Raw genomic sequence first — 18,398 nt, 5'->3', positions numbered from 1 at the left:
AAGATGATACTGTGAAAGTGCTGCACTCAATATGCCAGCAAATTTGGAAAACTCAGCAGTAGCCACAGGACTGGAAAAGGTCAGGTTTCATTCCAATCTCAAAGAAAGGCAATGCCACAGAATGCTCAAACTACCGCACAATTGCACTCATCTCACATGCTAGTAAAGTAATGCTCAAAATTCTCCAAGCCAGGCTTCAGCAATACGTGAACCGTGAACTTCCAGATGTCCAAGCTGGTTTTAGAAAAGGCAGAGGAACCAGAAATCAAATTGCCAACATCCACTGGATCATCGAAAAAGCAAGAGAGTTCCAGTAAAACATTTATTTCTGCTTTATTGACTATGCCAAAGGCTTTGTGTGGATTACAATAAACTGTGGAAAATTCTGAAAGAGATGGGAATACCAGACCACCTGACCTGCCTCTTGAGAAACCTATATGCAGGTTAGGAAGCAACAGTTCGAACTGGACATGGAACAACAGACTGGTTCCAAATAGGAAAAGGAGTCCATCAAGGCTGTATATTGTCACGCTGCTTATTTAACTTATATGCAGAGCACATCATGAGAAACGCTGGGCTGGATGAAGCACAAGTGGGAATCAAAATTGCTGGGAGAAATATGAATAACCTCATATATGCAGATGACACCACCCTTATGGCAGAAAGTAAAGAAGAACTAAAGAGACTCTTGATGAAAGTGAAAGAGGAGAGTGAAAAAGTTGGCTGAAAGCTCAACATGCAGAAAACTAAGATTATGGCATCTGGTCCCATCACTTCATGGCAAATAGATGGGGAAACAGTGGAAATAGTGGCTGACTTTATTTTGGGGGCTCCAAAATCACTGCAGATGGTGATTGTGGCCATGAAATTAAAATATGCTTATTCCTTGGATGGAAAGTTATGACCAACCTAGACAGCATATTGAAGAGCAGAGGCATTACTTTGTCAACAAAGGTCCGTCTAGTCAAGGCTATGGTTTTCCAGTGGTCATGTATGGATGTGAGATTTGGACTATAAAGAAAACTGAGCGCCAAAGAATTGATGGTTGTGAACTGTAGTGTTGGAGAAGACTCTTGAGAGTCCCTTGGACTGCAAGGATATCCAACCAGTTCATCATAAAGGAGATCAGTCCTGGGTATTCATTGGAAGGACTGATGTTGAAGCTGAAACTCCAATACTTAGGCCACTTGATGTGAAGGGCTGACTCATTTGAAAAAACCCTGGAGAAGGGGATGACAGAGGATGAAATGGTTGGATGGCATCACTGACTCAACGGACATGGGTTTGGGTGGATTCCAGGAGTTGGTGATGGACAGGGAGGCCTGGAATGCTGCGATTCATGGGGTCGCAAAGAGTCAGACATGACTGAGCGACTGAACTGAACTGAACTGAATACATGAATATATATTTATTGCATGATATTTAATCACAAGTCTGACAATTGTGAAAAAACTGAAGTTTTGCAGTAAACTAACTGTTCCCTAAGAGCTAGTGGCTAAGCCCTGCTGCTGCCGCTGCTAAGTTGCTTAAGTTGTGTCCGACTCTGTGCGATCCCATAGATGGCAGCCCACCAGGCTCCTCTATCCCTGGGATTCTCCAGGTAAGAATATTGGAGTGGGTTGCCATTTCCTTCTCCAGGCTAAGCCTTAGTGGCCAGTATTAAACCGGTAGTTGATATGGCATTATCCTTTTTATTTTTTAAATATGAAATCACCTTACATGAAAACTTATGAGGATGCCTGACTAATTATCAACTAGTCTAGAAATGCATCCACAAAGTTTAGGATAGGGAAATTATTCCCAAGTAGGAGGAAAAAAAAATCCCTTGAATGAAATCTTTATCTTGTCCATAATGTTAAGCCGGTCCCAAATTTCAGTGGCATTCGATTATATGGCATTATATGGCATTCTCTTGGCCATATAAACACCCAACACTCAAAATAAAAACATGTCATTTTTACTACTGATCTGAAATGCTACTACTGAAAAATAGTAGTGTATACTACTACTAAATACTACTACTACTGAAAAATACTACAGTTGCTTAATTTATATATAGGAGAAGAAAATGCCAGATTTTATCCTAGTTTGAGCTTATATTTTTAGCCTTCTACACAGATAATTATGATTCAAGGGACATTCAAGAATGCATGCTCCTTTAACTGATTATTGTGGTTCTCTTTTAGCTTAACAGTGGCTTTCGATATTCCTTATATGTTCCCCAAGCTTTCACTCCTCTAATGTTAACCAGGACTAGTTTTTTTCTGTAGCATGGACATACATGTGGATTGCAGGCGCTGCTGCCAGCTTCCCCTCCAACATGAGGACCAGATCTGTCATTCAGGAAATAGGTGCAAAGATTATTCCTGGGCTAAACACTCACAGGAAGGGTGAATACGTAAGATGGCATAGGAGACATGTAGCAATCATGAGAGATGAGTCACGCACTTAGTTGGAGAAGCCATAAGTTTTATTATCTTTTTTTTCCTCTCAGGTTTTATTTTATTATAATTTATTAGAGAGTATCTTGGAGAAGGCAATGGCACCCCACTCTAGTACTCTTGCCTGGAAAATCCCACGGGCAGAGGAGCCTGGTAGGCTGCAGTCCATGGGGTCACTAAGAGTCGGACATGACTGAGCGACTTCACTTTCACTTTTCACTTTCATGCATTGGAGAAGGAAATGGCAACCTACTCCAGTATTCTTGCCTGGAGAATCCCAGGGATGGGGGAGCCTGCTGGGCTGCCATCTATGGGGCCGCACAGAGTCAGACACGACTGAAGTGACTTAGCAGCAGAGAGTATCTTTCCCCTTGTTGTTTAGTTGCTAAGTCATGTCAGGCTCTTTGTGACCTCATGGACTGTAGCTCGCCAGGTTCCTCTGTCCATGGAATTTCCCAGGCAAGAATACTGGAGTGGGGAGCCTTTCCCTGCTCCAGGGTATCTTCCCACCCCAGGGATCGAACCTGCATCTCCTGCATTGGATTTTTACTAAGCCATTGGGAAATCCCACTTTTCCCCCACCACAGTTTACCTGTTGATCAGTTATTTATTGCAACTGAGGGCATGAAAGGGTAGTAGGCCATGAGAAAAGGGTTAACAGCAAGTTTGGGCTGATCCAGGCCTGCCTTGGAATGTCTCCTCATGGTACTGTTTCCTTGGCCACAGCAGAGTGAAGATAAAATGTGGAATGTTGTGTCTATCTTGCTTTATTTACCCCTGGTCTGTGCAGCTGGGGTGCAGTGAGTGGTGGTGCAGGCCTTAGGCTGACCTGACTGGAACGGTTTAAAAGACAGGTGGAAAGTTGAGGGCGGCCTCACGGAGGCCCAGGGACCACACACACCTGCTCTGTGGCCGTCCTGCAAGTTGTGGCGGAGGGGTGGCTTCCAGGCCCCCGGATGAATGCAGAGATTATACCACCTGTATTTCCTCCCGCATTTCCCTCCATAAAGCTGAGCAAACAGACTGTTAGACTGAAGCCAGTTTGTGGCTTGTGAGCCTGGCTGTCAAGTTGGACTAGTAACAACCACTGAGATACTGTAAAAGCAAATTCAAAACTGTTATCTCAGGTTCTTCTTTTTTTTTTTTTTGGTAATTAAAGCTATTTTCATTTTGTAAATTACCAGTGTATTTTATGGTTTCCTATTTCTCAATAAATGAATTCAGTGGGTTTTCCCTAACTGAAGCTAAGGACAAGCTAGAGATAACCAGTAAGTATTGTAAATTAAGTTCAAGTTCTGCTCCACTTAGACTCATTCATTGAACTATTAAAGAAGCTACAGTGTATGAGGCAGGTAGCTGGGTATACAAAGAAAAATGAAAATAAGCGAACAACCTTTCTTTTGTGGAGCCTATACAATGTGGGTTTATGCGTGAGTGGGGCTGGGAGTGGTATCATTGATGCTGTAACAGAGGTGAGTACCCATCGCTATGGAAGAAAAGGAGGGTCCTCTAACCGTCCTGAAGAGCTCAGGTGAGATGGGGGCGGTTAAAGTGAGTCCACAACAGTGGGGAAGGAGAAGAGCGAACATATGAGAGACAGGAGTCTGATGACACAGAACTTGGAATTGGTTGAATGTAAGGGAAGGGGTTTGCCCAGGTGGCTCAGTGGTAAAGAATCTACTTGCCAATCAGGAGACACGAGTTCAATCCCTGGGTCGAGAAGATCCCCTGGAGAAGAAAATGGCAACCCTGTCCAGTACTCTTGCCTGGAGAATCCCATGGACAGAGGAACCTGGCGGGCTACAGTCCGTGGGGTCGCAAAGAGTCGGACAGGACTGAGAGGCTGAGCACCTGTGCACGGGAGGTGAGGAGGGGTGAGCTGTGAGGGAGAAGACAGGGTATTTAACTCTGGACAAGTACCATCCTCTTCTCTCCCCTGGAACAATGTAGTCTGCATCTTTATAAAAGAGCTTATCATTCTGTTTTGCAACTTGCTTATATCTCCCCCCACAACTTTGAAATGCTTGAAATCAAGGCCCAGGTCCTATGTTTATCTTTGTAACCACAGAGCGTAGCACAAACTTTGTCCTCAGATTTATAGGACTGACTATAGCCAGGGACTGAAATACTGATTTCAGTCTTTTATCACAAAGGATGCACGTAAAACTCTTTTTTCTCGTAATGAATTTTGTGTTTTAATACATTTCTACTAAGCAAATTGCAATATAAAAATAATCTCTGGCTTATGATCCTTGCTGATATAAACACACACCATAATCCTTAAAAAATTCCAATCAAAAGTAAAGCAACTTGATGTTTTGGCTAGTTTTAGCAGTGCTACTGTAGTTAAATATTGTGTGTGTAGTCCTGTCCTATGAAATACTGAAATAGCTTGGAATTTCCTTTTTTCCCTTCATGCTGATTTTTAGGATTAATGCTTGGTGATGTAGCTAACTTTAGCTCATTCTTGCTTAAAAATTCAGCACAATGTTGAACTTTTAATGCTGGCTTGGTTGCTACTTCTATGAGAAGAGAGGGTAAGAGATGAGAATGAGTGTGTTTTTATCTTTACAGTGCTTTAATTCTTTAAAAAAAAATCTGGTGAATATGGCAAAATATAAACCTACTCAATATGGCTGGTGGGTACATGGGAAGCAAATTTATTTTCTGAATGCTTTAAAATTTCATACTTTAAAAGTGAAATGGCTGATTTCAAATGCCTTTTTAAAACAAATACCCATTAAAACGTTAACACATTTACTCCTGATAAAAAAAAAAAAATACTGTGAAATTCTCTTCTAAATACTGATTGAAAACATCTGCCCTTAACTTTAGAAAGGATAACTTTAAAAACATCAGAGTAAACACAGAATTTCAATTATTGACAATAAGGGAAGACAGATCGTAAATTATATGAGAATTTTAACAATTGAAAATTTGATATTTAAAATTAAGATTTCATTGAAGCCTATAAACCCTAAATTATCACCTTTATTCAGATGACTCAGACATCTAGACATCTGTAAAATTCCTAACACCCATAGCCAGCAGCCTGCTGTACCACCCTTCTTGAGCCCAATGTGATCCAAACAAAAGTCAGCCACCTCTGCCTCCTCTCCCACTGAGTGCATTCTAATCTGGTCCTCTTAATCCAGTGATTGGAGTCACTGCAAGTCAGAAGCCCAGGGCAATTTTTTTGGTCATTAAGCCTTGCAATGTTAGCATTCACTTCATCCCAGGCTTCTTTACAGGAGTCTTTTTAAAACTGTGTCTACTTTATCAAGGTTGTAAGTAAACTAGCATTAGTCCATGAACTCAAACGTACACAAACTGGGACACAGTCAATGAGTGAAAGCATGTGCATGAATGAGGGTTCCCAGGCAGCGCTGTGGAACAGTCTTGTTATCCTGGGCTTATCTTTACTCCCCCAAGCAACGTATGATCATCTGACACACAGACCAAATGAATCCCTGGGCTAAATATCAGTAGAGCTTAAATTTTTTAATGTATTATGTTCACAGAAGTTTGAATATTTTCCTTACTCCCCAGTGGAACATCTTGTGTACTTCACTTTGACAGCTGTGGCTTTATATTGTGATCATAGTGACAGTTTTGAAACTCAAAATGATCATGTTCCCCCCTAACTCATGTCCCTCTCCCCCTCTTCCATAGACATGAACACTCCAGAGATTACCTATTGCTCTTAAAATAAGACCCAAATCCTAACATAGCCTTTGATCAAAACTTTTCTTAATTTTCCCACTGTCTCCTCCAGCTTCATCTTCCCCAAACTAACCCTTGCTCTTTGATACAAAGAAATGAAAAGTTGAGCTTTCTTGTTATACAGTTTCATTCTAGTACTTACCACAGTTGTAATTTTACTTGCATATTTTATTATTAGTATTTATCTCCCATATCATAAGCAATAATGTTTTCAATATTGTTTTTGTTTTGATCACTACCTAGTATCTAGCATAGTCCCTGGCTCATTTCTTTTTAATGAACAAATGGTCTAAAGAGAAAGAAGATAAATCATTCTCTCAAAAGATTTATATTTACATAATACATTTGCCTATGAACCCACATAAAAGAAGGATATGTGAAAAAAATTCAAGCATCAATCAATAAAGGGGAAATATAAGTAAGTAATATTTATGAGCTTATAGGAAGAAAATGGAAGCTCCTTAAAATTGGAAAAGAATAAAAATGGTTTTAGATTTGGAGGAAGACATAGACTCACTGCTTTGAGCTGATGGCATAAAATTATAGATGACAGTAACAAATTTGACCTTTACTTTTTATCAGTATTGCCATTTGGGTATGTAGATTGTGGAAAATGGCCTAGATGTTCTTAATAAGTTAGCCTATATATATTTTTTGGTCCAAATGAATTATATACTTAGAAGGCTTGCAGATGAAATTAATAAATTGTATTATGTGGATGTGTATGCATACATGTAGGCTAAGTTGCTTCAGTCGTGTCTGACTCTTTGTGACCCTATGATTGTAGCCCTCCAGGCTCCTATGTCCATGGGATTCTCCTGGCAAGAAAACTGGAGTGGGTTGCCATGCCCTCCTCCAGGGGATCTTCCTGATCCAGAGACTGAACCCATGTCTCCTAAGTCTCCTGCATCTCCACCACTAGTGGCACCTGGGAAGCCCCGAAAGTAAGCCCTATTGGCTTTCAAAACCAAGTGCCCAGAGGGTGAAATCAGGTGAGCCAGGTGACAGTTCACGTACAGCGGGTTGAATTTCATCACAGGAACCCTGATTTGGGGGAATCCTGATCTTTTATGCCAGACAGGAAGCCTGACTAACCTTTGCTTTGGAGGGTGTGTTTATTTCCTAGGTGACAAAAATACCACAAACTGCTGAAAACCACAGACACTTATTCTCTCACAATTCAGGAGGCCAGAAATCTGAGGTCAAGTTATTGGCAGGTTTGGTTATTTCTTGGAGAAGGCAATGGCACCCCACTCCAGTACTCTTGCCTGGAAAATCCCATGGACGGAGGAGCCTGGTAGGCTGCAGTCCATGGGGTCGCTAAGAGTCAGGCATGACTGAGTGACTTCACTTTCACTTTTCACTTTCATGCATTGGAGAAGGAAATGGCAACCCACTCCAGTATTCTTGCCTGGAGAATCCCAGGGACAGAGGAGCCTAGTTGGCTGCCGTCTACGGGGTCGCATAGAGTTGGACACCACTGAAGCGACTTAGGAGCAGCAGCAGCAGCAGTAGCAATTGGTTATTTCTGGAGGCTCTGCTCCATACTTTTCTTCCAGCTTCTAGTGGCTCCAGAAATCCTTGGTGTGGGGGAGGCTCACCACATACAACTCAAGTACAACTCCTTGAATGCAGTATCTGTTTACCTGTGACCCATGAGACTAAAGAGACAAGTCATCTGACTCCACACACCCAACATATAATGTTGGAACCAGCATAGGAAAACTGCCATAGACATTTCAGTTCAAAAATGGGGAAAGTGGGAGCCACAAAGGAGTTCCCAGTCTAGAGCAGTTCTGGGGTACCCCAGACAAAGGCTGGAAGTTCCTTGATTGGATTCCAAGGTCTGGAATGACTCCGGACCTTCTCCATGACTTCTGGCTCCATCCTCTGAGCCCTTGGCTTCACTCTCCGATTCATCCTTCCTTTCTTCATCACAGAAATCATGTTTTGCAGGTGAGTTTTCTTAGCTTACTTCCTGTAAGTAGAAAATCAGAGGTTCAATGACCTCTTTTTATTTTGCACCCTCTCTGTCCCTATGAGTATCTTTGCTGATATAATTCTCTCAAATCTTTCTGGACATTCTGTGAGGCTCATTAGAGTTCACTCCATTGCACAGAGCCACCATCACACATCATTTTCTACTTTTCTTTGCCCATTGTTTTCATCTATCCCTTTGAAATTTGTACCTCTTGCTTCACACTATTCCCTATTATCCTTCTGTTCTTTATAGCATTTATTATCATCCAATATAAATTTTACTTTAAAAAAAATTTATTGTCTGTTCACTCATTTTCTAACCCAACTATAATTTAAGCTACAATTGGTCAGTGAATTTTGCTTGTTTTGTTCACAGTGATCAGAACAGTGTCTGACACATACAAAATACTGAATTAATGACATAATTTCAAAAAGGATTTGAAGAGTTTCAAAACAGACATTCATCTTCTGTGAAACTTTGTGACATATAGAAATATGTGAAAGAGCATTTGTTCAGGAAGCAGAATCAATAGAGATGACTTTGGATGCCCTAATAAGATTAAAAAATTAAAATCTCCTCCAATGCACACACATATTCGCACAGACCAAAAAAAAAAAAAAATACAAAAACACTTCAACAATAAGGAACACCAGTACTATCACAAATGCACTCACACAAAGACTGAAACAAAGACTTTTCAATACATTTTTGTGAATAACCAACCAAAGAGGAGAGAGATATGTTATCAAAGTTGAAGTTACATTATAGAAATTAGAGTAATATACAACTTATTGTGTAAGTATAAATATTTATAATTATAACTCATCATTTTGTTCATATTAGACTATGCTAATTATTTTTTCTCTAGTGTATCTTCAATATGACCATTAAATATATTTAATTATCTTTGTTTTGTGCTTATAAGAACTCTAAATGAAAGTCTGTAAAACACCATCTCTTGTTCTCCAAGTTTTCAATTCCTGATTGATTTGTTTGGTTAAAAGACTTGAGTGGAAAAGTCTATTTTTAAGCTCTTGATCTTGGAATCAGTAATAGATATTTAGCTTTCATGGCAGCTATAGAGAATTGAGTTTTTAAGTTTGAAGCTACATTTTTTTCTTCTCCTAGAAGAAAAATCATACCTGAGAGGGAAGATGTCAATCACACTGTATTTTTCTCAGAGTCTGAGGCCCTCCTCAGAATCCAGCTAGGTAAGGGTAAGAGAAGGTATGGGGCCCTGAGCTGTCCATGCTGGTGAAGCTCTTCATGGTCTTGCTGCATTTCAAGGCTGCCCCACAGGACTGAGTTTCCTCTCAGCCACTGACCTCTGCATGAATCAACATCTCAGAAGGTGCTTGCCATATTTCTGAAAACAGTAATGGCCACATTGATTCTGTTGATGGACAATGTAAACTTGTTTGAGCATCAACCCATGGCTGAAGTACAAGCTTCTTATGGGAAGAACCTCACTTAGTAGAGCTTCCTGAAGGGAACTTACAGGTATGTTCAAGTTGCTAGAGAAGACTGATGTTGGGAGTACCCTGGTGGCCTAGTGGATAGGATTTGGGCTTTTACTGCCATGGCCCAGGTTTGATCCCTGGTCAGAAAACTGAGATTCTGCAAGCAATGCAGCATGGCCAAAAAAGAAAAAAAAAAAAAAAAAATTGATGTCAAAGCTCCTGCTAATCCACCAGCTCTTTTAGGAAGTATCCTCCACCATCAGACGAGGCTACTGGTATGGGCTGAATTTTGTCCTCCACCAAATTCATACGTTAAAGTCCTAACCTCCCTGCTGACACTGTACCTCAGAATGTGACTGTATCTGGAGACAGGGTCTTTACAGAGGTAATTATGTTAAAATAAGTTCATTAGTATGGGCTTTTGGTGTCCTCATAAAAGGAGGAAATTTGGTCACAGAGATGTAAAGAGGACAGATGAGGCAGTTATAGGGAGAAGACAGTCATTTATAAGTCAAGGAGGAAGGCCTAGAAAAAACCAATCCTGCTGACACCTTGATCTGGAGCATCTGGTTATAGATTGTGAGAAAATTCCTTTCTGCTGTGTAAGCCACCCAGTTTGTCACATTTGGTTATGTCAGCCCTAGCAAGCTGTGGGTTTTCTCATCTTCCGGAGACCCGCTGGCTCACCTGGACCTCTTTAGGGAGGAAGCTGAAAGTGCCATCTGAAGTTCTTTTAATTCTGTCATTGCAGCCAGAAGTGTCAGAGGAGACCAGGGCTGTGGGTCCTTCAGACTGGCAGAACAGGGCAGGAACCTCCCTCCCACCTTAGCCTCAGCACCATATTTCTGCCCAAACAGCAAACATATTAATTCTCTTTTCTGCTTCCTCTTTTGTTTCTGCCTTCATTTTTTCCCCCTTTTTTTCCTTAAGATCCTATTGGTCAGTATCCAATCCTAAGTAGTTACCCAAGCCAGTTATATTACATCACCCAGAAAATTAAAAGTATACCACCCAGAATGATTAAAAATAAAAGACTAGTGATAATGTTCCCCTATAAACAGAGACCTATGCGGAACATCCTTCATCTGTAAACCATATGAATCTCATCCTGAAATGCTTTTCTTCTAGAATATATTCATTTCTCCCACGTCTGAACCGTAAGTATATCCCCACACTTCTCTTCTTGTTCCTCTTTATTTTTGTAGCTCCTAGTCATATCAGGAAGCATGGTCTCTCTGCTTTACATCTGGCTGTATTCCCAGAGCTTCCATTTCCATGTGGCACATCTTTATGCTCACTTGGGGTACCCCAGTGCCCAGCATATTGTTGGCCAGAGATACCTGAAAGGTAACTCCTTTGCTCATCTTGTGCTCATTTTACTAGGGGAAAGGGAAGGAGAGGCGTTTGCTGGTTAGAATTTGTTTATGTATCTCTAGGTTTACAGAAGATTTTAGTTAATAATTGACTGAGTCCCTTTTTTCTCTGATACCCTTTGGTTTCACCCAGGAGCTGGTGTGGTGAAGGATCAAGAGATGGCAATGCACTGGTTTAGGTAAGAAAAACAACCCCTACCAAAAGCAAACCTCTAGAGCTGTCATTTCAGGAAGTGCTGAGATAGAAAACCTTATGATTTTGGCGCTTCTTCTCTAGAACAAAAATAAGGTACACTTTCTTGAAGTGTTGGTAACTTCTTTTTCCACTCAGCAGTGAGGTAGGATTAGTGACGGAAGTGATGTCTCATGCATTTCAAAACAGTCTACAGATTAGCTTTAAAAGAGCTAAACTGGAGAATATGTACTATTCTAGATCAAGATCCAGAACATCAATAATTTTATTAACCAGCACTGTATTAGCATTACCTTGCTTATTAAAGTTTTGAACTCTTGACAATTAGAGACAGATTCATTTGAATTTAAAAGTAGAAATGCATTTATCTATTGTTTATTCTATTTTGGGCCTAAATTCCATTCAATATACAAATTTTTCCACGGGCAGCTTTTATAATTCTGATTGTATAGCATTGGTGTGATGAGTCCTCACAGAAAAAAACACATTATATTTGCAGTTTGAGAAAGCAATAATAACTTTGGAAACAAAGACTTGAATGCTTTACCTAACACTCTAAGGGTTAGACAATGGGAATAAATAGGCTCTGAGATGTTAGAAACTCCATTCTACATGGAGACTGTGGTAGAAAACAAGGACAAGTTAGGACTAAGGTCAAAGTCACTTGATATAGAGAACTGGCTTAGGGTTCATGAAGTCTCAATTTCATCAAAAGTAGAAACCCCTGAAAATGGAATTTTGCCATAGTATTCTTTAAAACGATATTGTCCAATATGGCAGTGACTAGCCACATAGGCCTCTGAGCCCTTGAAGTGTGGCTAGTGTGAATGGAATGTGCTATGCATGTAAAGTACACACAGAGTTTCCAAGACTTCATATGAAGAAAGGAATATAAAATATCTTACCAACAATTCTTTGTATTGATTATACATTGAATGATAATATGTTGGATATATAGGATTAAATAAAATATATTATTTAACTTTACTTATTCCTTTTAAAACTTTTGATGTGGCTATCAGGACATTTAAAATTACCATGGCATGCATTTTATTTCTATAGGGTAATGCTGATGATCAGAGTCTCCTATGATCCAGAGAAGTGTTTGGTTATCTGAATGAGCAGTGAGCACAGCCATGGCTTTGCCATTGCCCTCGTATTGATGAGATCATCCTTCTCAGATGCTTTTTGTCTTCTTGCTAGAATAGTGGGTGACAAGCTTGGCTACATATTAGAGTCCCCTGGCGGGCTTTTGAAACATACTAATGCCCAACTCCAGACTGACTGAGTTGTGCTGAAAAGCATCCTGGGTAGCTGTAACGTGTAGGGAAGTCAAACCACTGCTCTAGAAGTCCACATTGATTTATAAAGTAAAAACGAACCAGCAGAGGAAGTCATTTCAGTAACACATTTTAACACGAAGTTTAAAGTGGATATTCTGACCAAATTCACCTACCAACAGAAGAAGTACCTTTGAGAATCAGGAAGGGAATGACATGGCTCTAGAATGGCTAAGCATGGTTGGTATTTAACTCTGCTTGGCTGGAAGCCTTGCTACTGAGACCTAGGCCACACACCAGCAACACTGGTATCACCAGGCGGGTACTTGTTCGAAATGCAGTATTTGAGGCCCTAACCCCAGCCCTACTGAAACATTATAACAAGATTCATTTGTTATAGTGAATGAAGATTCATAATCTTCATTATAACAAGATGCTGGGGTGGCTAGTACATGGATTAAAATTTTAGAAGTGTTGCCCTAAATAATATTTTGTAAACCAGACCTTCCTTACATGGGGCATACAGTTAAAAGCCAATTTCAAAAACCTTTCTATTTTTCAGTGATGGAGTCCACTGTCAGGAATGGGATGGGAAAGTATTACAAAGGCAAGATTCCTCCCAGCATATTTTAAACATATCTTTTATGGTTCATGACTCATTAAATTTATTTATTAAAGTAGTGCGTCATTAAAGTTTTCTTTTTGTCAATTGTGAAGCTTTCTTATCTTAATGTCTGGTGGCTCAGATGGTAAAGAATCCACTCACAATGCAGGAGACCCAGGTTCAATCCCTGGATTGGAAAGATCCCCTGGAGAAGGGAATGTCAACTCACTCCAGTATTCTTGCCTGGAGAATTCCATGGAGGGAGAAGCCTAGCGAGCTACAGTCCATGGGGTCACAAAGAGTTGGACACGACTGAATGACTAAGCACACACAGCATGTTGTAATTTTAATATTTTTTTTTTCCTGTGAAAAGTCTATTCATGCAGTCTGCTCACTTTCCCACTGGATGTTGTTATTTTCCTGCTTACTTTTCAAAATGTTTATGCATTAGAGATAGAAAACTTTTGTACATTTCCTTGTATTTTGGACTTTTCCCCCCTAATCATAAATGAATGAAAAGAACTGCAAAGTAGCAAGGCAATAATTACATAAATTGCACTGCCCAATATGATGGCCATTAACCACATGTGGTTATTTAAATTTAAATAAACTAAAAAAATTCAGTTTCTCAGTTGCACTATCTACATTTCAAGTATTTAATACTCACACACAGCTAATGATTACTGCAGTGGAAAGCACAGATGCCAAACATTGTCATCTTTGTACAAATTTCTGTTGGAAAGTATTGGCACATTACATATTTCAGCAACTGGAAATAGTGCTTAAGAATCAGGTTACATGCTACTGAATTCCTAATATTCCCAGATGGTCCTTTCCTATATTTTGATTTCCTATATATTTTGGAGAGAAGATTGTAATTATTTTAATGTTTGGAGAAGCTGATGAATGAGTTTGGAACAAATAAGTGATTGAAATAGTCTTACAACATCAGTTTTTTTTTTTTTTTTAATGCTTTGCTTGTTTCAAATAAGAGTTTTCGTTGTTTTTTTTTGTTTGTTTTTTTTTTAATGAAAGAGGCTTATTAACATTTGTCCCAATGTAAAAGACAGAAGTAATGGTTTTTCAGAGTGTCCTTCAGTCATGCCTGACTCTGCGGCCCTATAGACTGTAGCTCGCCAGGCTCCTCTGTCTATGGGATTCTCCAGGCAATACTATTGGAGTGGTTGCCATGTCTTCCTCCAGGGGATCTTCCTGACCCAGGGACCAAACCAGCCTCTCTTATGTCACCTGCACTGGGAGGCAGGTTCTTTACCACTAGTGCCACCTGGGAAGCCCCATGGTTTCCAGTAATGGTTACATATTTGTATTAGCAGTGCCTTTGGTTGTATTAAGGGAATCCATTTTCACAGCATTGTTTCCTTGTTTTTTTATTGCATATTCCTCTCCAATCTGATTTCCACTTCCATTTTCTTTTCCTCTCTTTTTCAGACGAGCCTCCCAGCAGAACCATCCTCATGGTTCCTTTAACCTTGCAGTAGGAAAACTGAAAAACATAACTGGATCCATGGAAGTAGGGTAATGAAAATTAGCAGTCTTCTCCCTTCCAACTGAGATGTCATTCCCTCTAAACCTGCCCCCATACATTACCTGAAATTGACAGATGAAAGCATTTTATATATAGTGCACTTCCCACTCTTGCCTTTTTATCTACTTACAGTGCTATGAGTTATGATAAAAGTCACAAAGTAAAAGGATCTAAGATTCATATATGTGCATAGAGCCCATGGAATAAATTCATAAGGTATCTGATGAGTCCAAAATGAAAGGCCAGGTTATTTCATGATCCTAAGAGTCTCCTGTGAATTTTTAAGGTTCCTAGGAGTCCCATCTTTACAGCTGTAGAGCATTTTCTCATAAACAGAACAGAACATGGAAGAGTATAAGGTAGAAAGCTCTTTTGGGACACAAATTCTGTTTGTGTTTATGAGATGAATCCCCTTTTGATTATTCACAGTCCCAAGAGAAATACTACTTTTTTCTCTGGAGAAGTTTTTCTTAAAGTTTTTGAGTAGTTCATAATCTGTGATATTTTCATGCAGAGATTCTGAGTCAGAAACATCTTCTTTCATAGGCCTTCCCCAAATAAACTTCAATTTTCAGCTTGTTTTAAGAAATGCAACTGACATGTATTCCATTACCACGTTCTATGTGTAATTCCCACCCCCCAACTGTAGACTCAAATCCAGCTCAAGCTGATGAATAGATGAGGTTCAGAAAGAAGGAGTCTCAGTGAGAGCCTGAAGGATGGTGTGGGTCTAGGGACTTGGTGTAACACGCAGGTATATCGGTTTCACGCATTACTTGGTAATGAAATTTTGAAATGACCAATGGGAGGCAGCCAAATCATACGGTGCAGTCAGTGTTCTCTTTCACAACTGCTGGTGGGCAGTTTTACAACTGACTGATGAGCAGGTTGAATGGAGCCCCTCTCCAGTTACCACTCTCAAATCAAAATATAGAATTTGCTTGTAAGAAAGGGGTGTCTCAGACATTACCTAAGAGTCTTGGCTGGAAAAATTTTTCTAAATAGGGCAAAAGTATCCAGCTGGACTCTGATGTTGTAAGACTGTTTCTTTGGGTAGTTTTTTATTTTATTATGAAGACACTCATGATGAAACCCAGATGAAATGGCAAGTGTTTCACTTAGTACCTTAGAATGAGTCTAAACAGGTGTTAACATGGCCCTTAGCCTAAACACTTGGACATGCAGGTTCTTTGAATTCACTTTTTCTTTGTGATTCTACTAAGTAACTCTCTCTCCTAGGGACATAGAGATGCTCCTTCATGTTGCTGCAAGACAGGGGATCCAAGAGGCCCAGGAACTTCTGGAGAATATTATTTGGACTAAAAGCAAGCCCTTGCCAACTAAAAGAGTGGGGAGTTTTTTATAAACATTAACACATGTCACGCATGCTTTTTCTGAAGCAGGGTCTGTGTGTCTCTCGTCAACCGTGGCCTTGCAGTGTTTTGTGGAACTGTCAGTGGAAGTGGATTTTACTTACAGTTTTATATGCTGCTGCATCTTCAATTTGCTGTTCCAAGTCCTTTAAAGCAGTAGTACCCAACCTTTTTGGCACCAGAAATTGGTTTCATGGAAGACAATTTTTTCCGCGGACCAGGGGATGGGCGGGGGATGGTTTCGGGAAGCTTCAACCGCATTACATTGATTATGTGCTTTATTTCTTTCATTATTGCATCAGCTCCACCTAGATCACCAGGCATTAGATCTCAAGGCTGGGTATTGTTGCTTTAAGGCAAGGTGTTGCCTATATGTTTTCCTGGGGTCGGAGTTTGACCTCTTCTGGATGGAGAGGTATTTTCTTTTGCTTGCATGACTGCTCACCTCAGTTAAGTTTCAAGTCAGTGAGCACTGTACACAGTGGTGGGAGGGAAGGAAGAAACCTGTCACACTAGAGACTTGGCTTCTTAGATGTGTGAGTTGGCGCCCACACATCCACGGTGAAGGAGATAAACTCTTCATTAGCCTAATCTATGACATGTGGTGTTCTGCTTAAAATAAACTCGTTTTCATCTCTACATTTCAATTTTCTGCTCGATTAGGTTTCTATGGTATTTTATTGTATTCACTTTTTGTATTACAAAAAGGCCTTTATGGGAAAAATAAGAAGGCCGTGAATATTGTCACTAGGAGGGAAAAGGCTAAAGTAGAAGAATTCAGAGTTATTGAGCTCCTGAAATGTGTATGGTTTTTCCTAACTGCTTTCAAGTATGTTAGTATTAACTTGGATCAAAGCCTTATGAGGTGGGTAGTATTATCATTCCCATTTTATAGATGTAGAAACAGGTGTAGAGAAGTAATATGTGCAGAGTCATAGCATGACTGGTAAAATAGGTTTAAATTTCTTAACTAGTTTGACTAACACTTCTCCCTTAAATTATTTTTTTTTCCCTTAAATTATTAACATCTCATTCCTAAGAAATCCAAAGATGCTCCAAGAGCAGGTACATGACTCTATTACTAGTACACAATGAGAACTTACCTTAGCCAATGACTCAGTCATGTTTTCTAACTGTATTATTTGAGCACAAGCCACATATTCATATTCTTTTAAAGTAGTATTTTTAATCTTCAATATAGCTAGCTGCATTTATTACATTTCGATTATAGCATGATTCTCTCCTGGGAATTTAAATTCAGAAACATGATGTAAGAATGACAAAAGTGTTACAATAGAATTCAATAACATAATTAAGCTGTGTATAAGATACTTGTTTTGCCTTTAAGTTCAAGTGTCGAGTTTATACTAGGTGCACGTTCAGGATGACTGAATCTCAGGCAGTCTCTTTGTCCAGACTTGAACATATAAACATTTAAAGGATGAAGATAAAAATGGTCAAATATTTTCTTTTTTCCTGCTTTTCATTATTTTACAAGCACTTTAAAACTCTTCAATGTAGAAAATCCAAAATTCATAAACTAAGGTCTTCACTTGAACCTCTGTTAAGTATTTCTGTCATTCCTAGAAACACTTCAGGTTTTCTTTACATTTTTCCAGAGGACACAGTCTTCACTTCAGTCTATGTTGTTTAAGGTATATTAATAACTCTGAAAAATTTATCCTGAGCCACGAATTCCATTTGCATAATACTAGGACAATAATTTCAACCATCTTGTAAATGTGCATTTTTTTTACCTTCACAATGATACCCACTTTCTGCGTACTAAGTTGATAAGTTGTGTCCAACTCTTCCCTCCAGGCTCCTCTGTCCATGGGATTTTTCAGGCAAAAATACTGGGATGGGTTGCCATTTCCTTTTCCATGGGATCTTCCCAACCCAGGGATCCAAGTCTCATCTCCTGTGTCTCCTGCACTGGTAGGCAGATTCTTTACCACTGAGCCACCTGGGAAGCCCTGATACTCACTTCAGTGTATTTCATTTTAAAGTCGTATTTCAAAGACATATAAGTATTTCTTATAGTGACCCTGGTGGCTCAGACGGTAAAGCGTCTGCCTACAATGCGGGACACCTGGGTTCGATCTCTGGGTTGGGAAGATCTCCTGGAGAAGGAAATGGCAATCCACTCCAGTACTATTGCCTGGAAAATCCCATGGACAGAGGAGTCTGGTAGGGTATAGTCCGTGGAGTCACAAAGAGTCTGACACAACTGAGCGACTTCACTTCACTTCACTTCGTAGTGACAACCAAAACTGGCCATTGTGAGGATATACCGTAGAAATAATAATCACTAACTGGTGTTAAATTTATTTTTAAGAAATTCTTTCAGGTGACTTCTATAAGCATCTCAAGCTAATACTGATTTTGTTTGCATTCAGTTCAGTTCAGTTCAGTCGCTCAGTC

The 18,398-nt window shown here is 39.8% G+C and overlaps 1 protein-coding gene across 6 annotated transcripts in view; it reads left to right on the top strand.

The window, feature by feature from the left end:
* The window catches only part of LOC109560123 (secretory immunoglobulin A-binding protein EsiB-like), a 62,454-nt gene extending 45,833 nt beyond the window's left edge, over nucleotides 1–16,621 (top strand). For 2 of the 6 annotated variants that reach the window (XM_070791159.1, XM_019962113.2), the window contains exons 2-5: nucleotides 10,811–10,952; nucleotides 11,112–11,157; nucleotides 14,505–14,591; nucleotides 15,841–16,621. In XM_070791159.1, the coding sequence (XP_070647260.1) occupies nucleotides 10,811–10,952; nucleotides 11,112–11,157; nucleotides 14,505–14,591; nucleotides 15,841–15,967 (402 nt within the window). In that variant the 3' untranslated portion in view covers nucleotides 15,968–16,621. Of the gene's footprint in view, nucleotides 1–4,133; nucleotides 4,306–7,564; nucleotides 8,121–10,666; nucleotides 10,763–10,810; nucleotides 10,953–11,111; nucleotides 11,158–14,504; nucleotides 14,592–15,840 lie in introns of those variants that run through there. The other 4 variants (XM_070791157.1, XM_070791158.1, XM_070791160.1 and 1 more) reach the window with 4 other exon arrangements.
* Nucleotides 16,622–18,398: the final 1,777 nt, after the last annotated feature.

The sequence above is a fragment of the Bos indicus genome, chromosome 6 (assembly GCF_029378745.1).
Source record: "Bos indicus isolate NIAB-ARS_2022 breed Sahiwal x Tharparkar chromosome 6, NIAB-ARS_B.indTharparkar_mat_pri_1.0, whole genome shotgun sequence".
Classification (NCBI taxonomy): domain Eukaryota; kingdom Metazoa; phylum Chordata; class Mammalia; order Artiodactyla; family Bovidae; genus Bos; species Bos indicus.
Note: the sequence above shows the minus strand (reverse complement) of the source record. Positions and strands in the feature narration are given on the sequence as shown.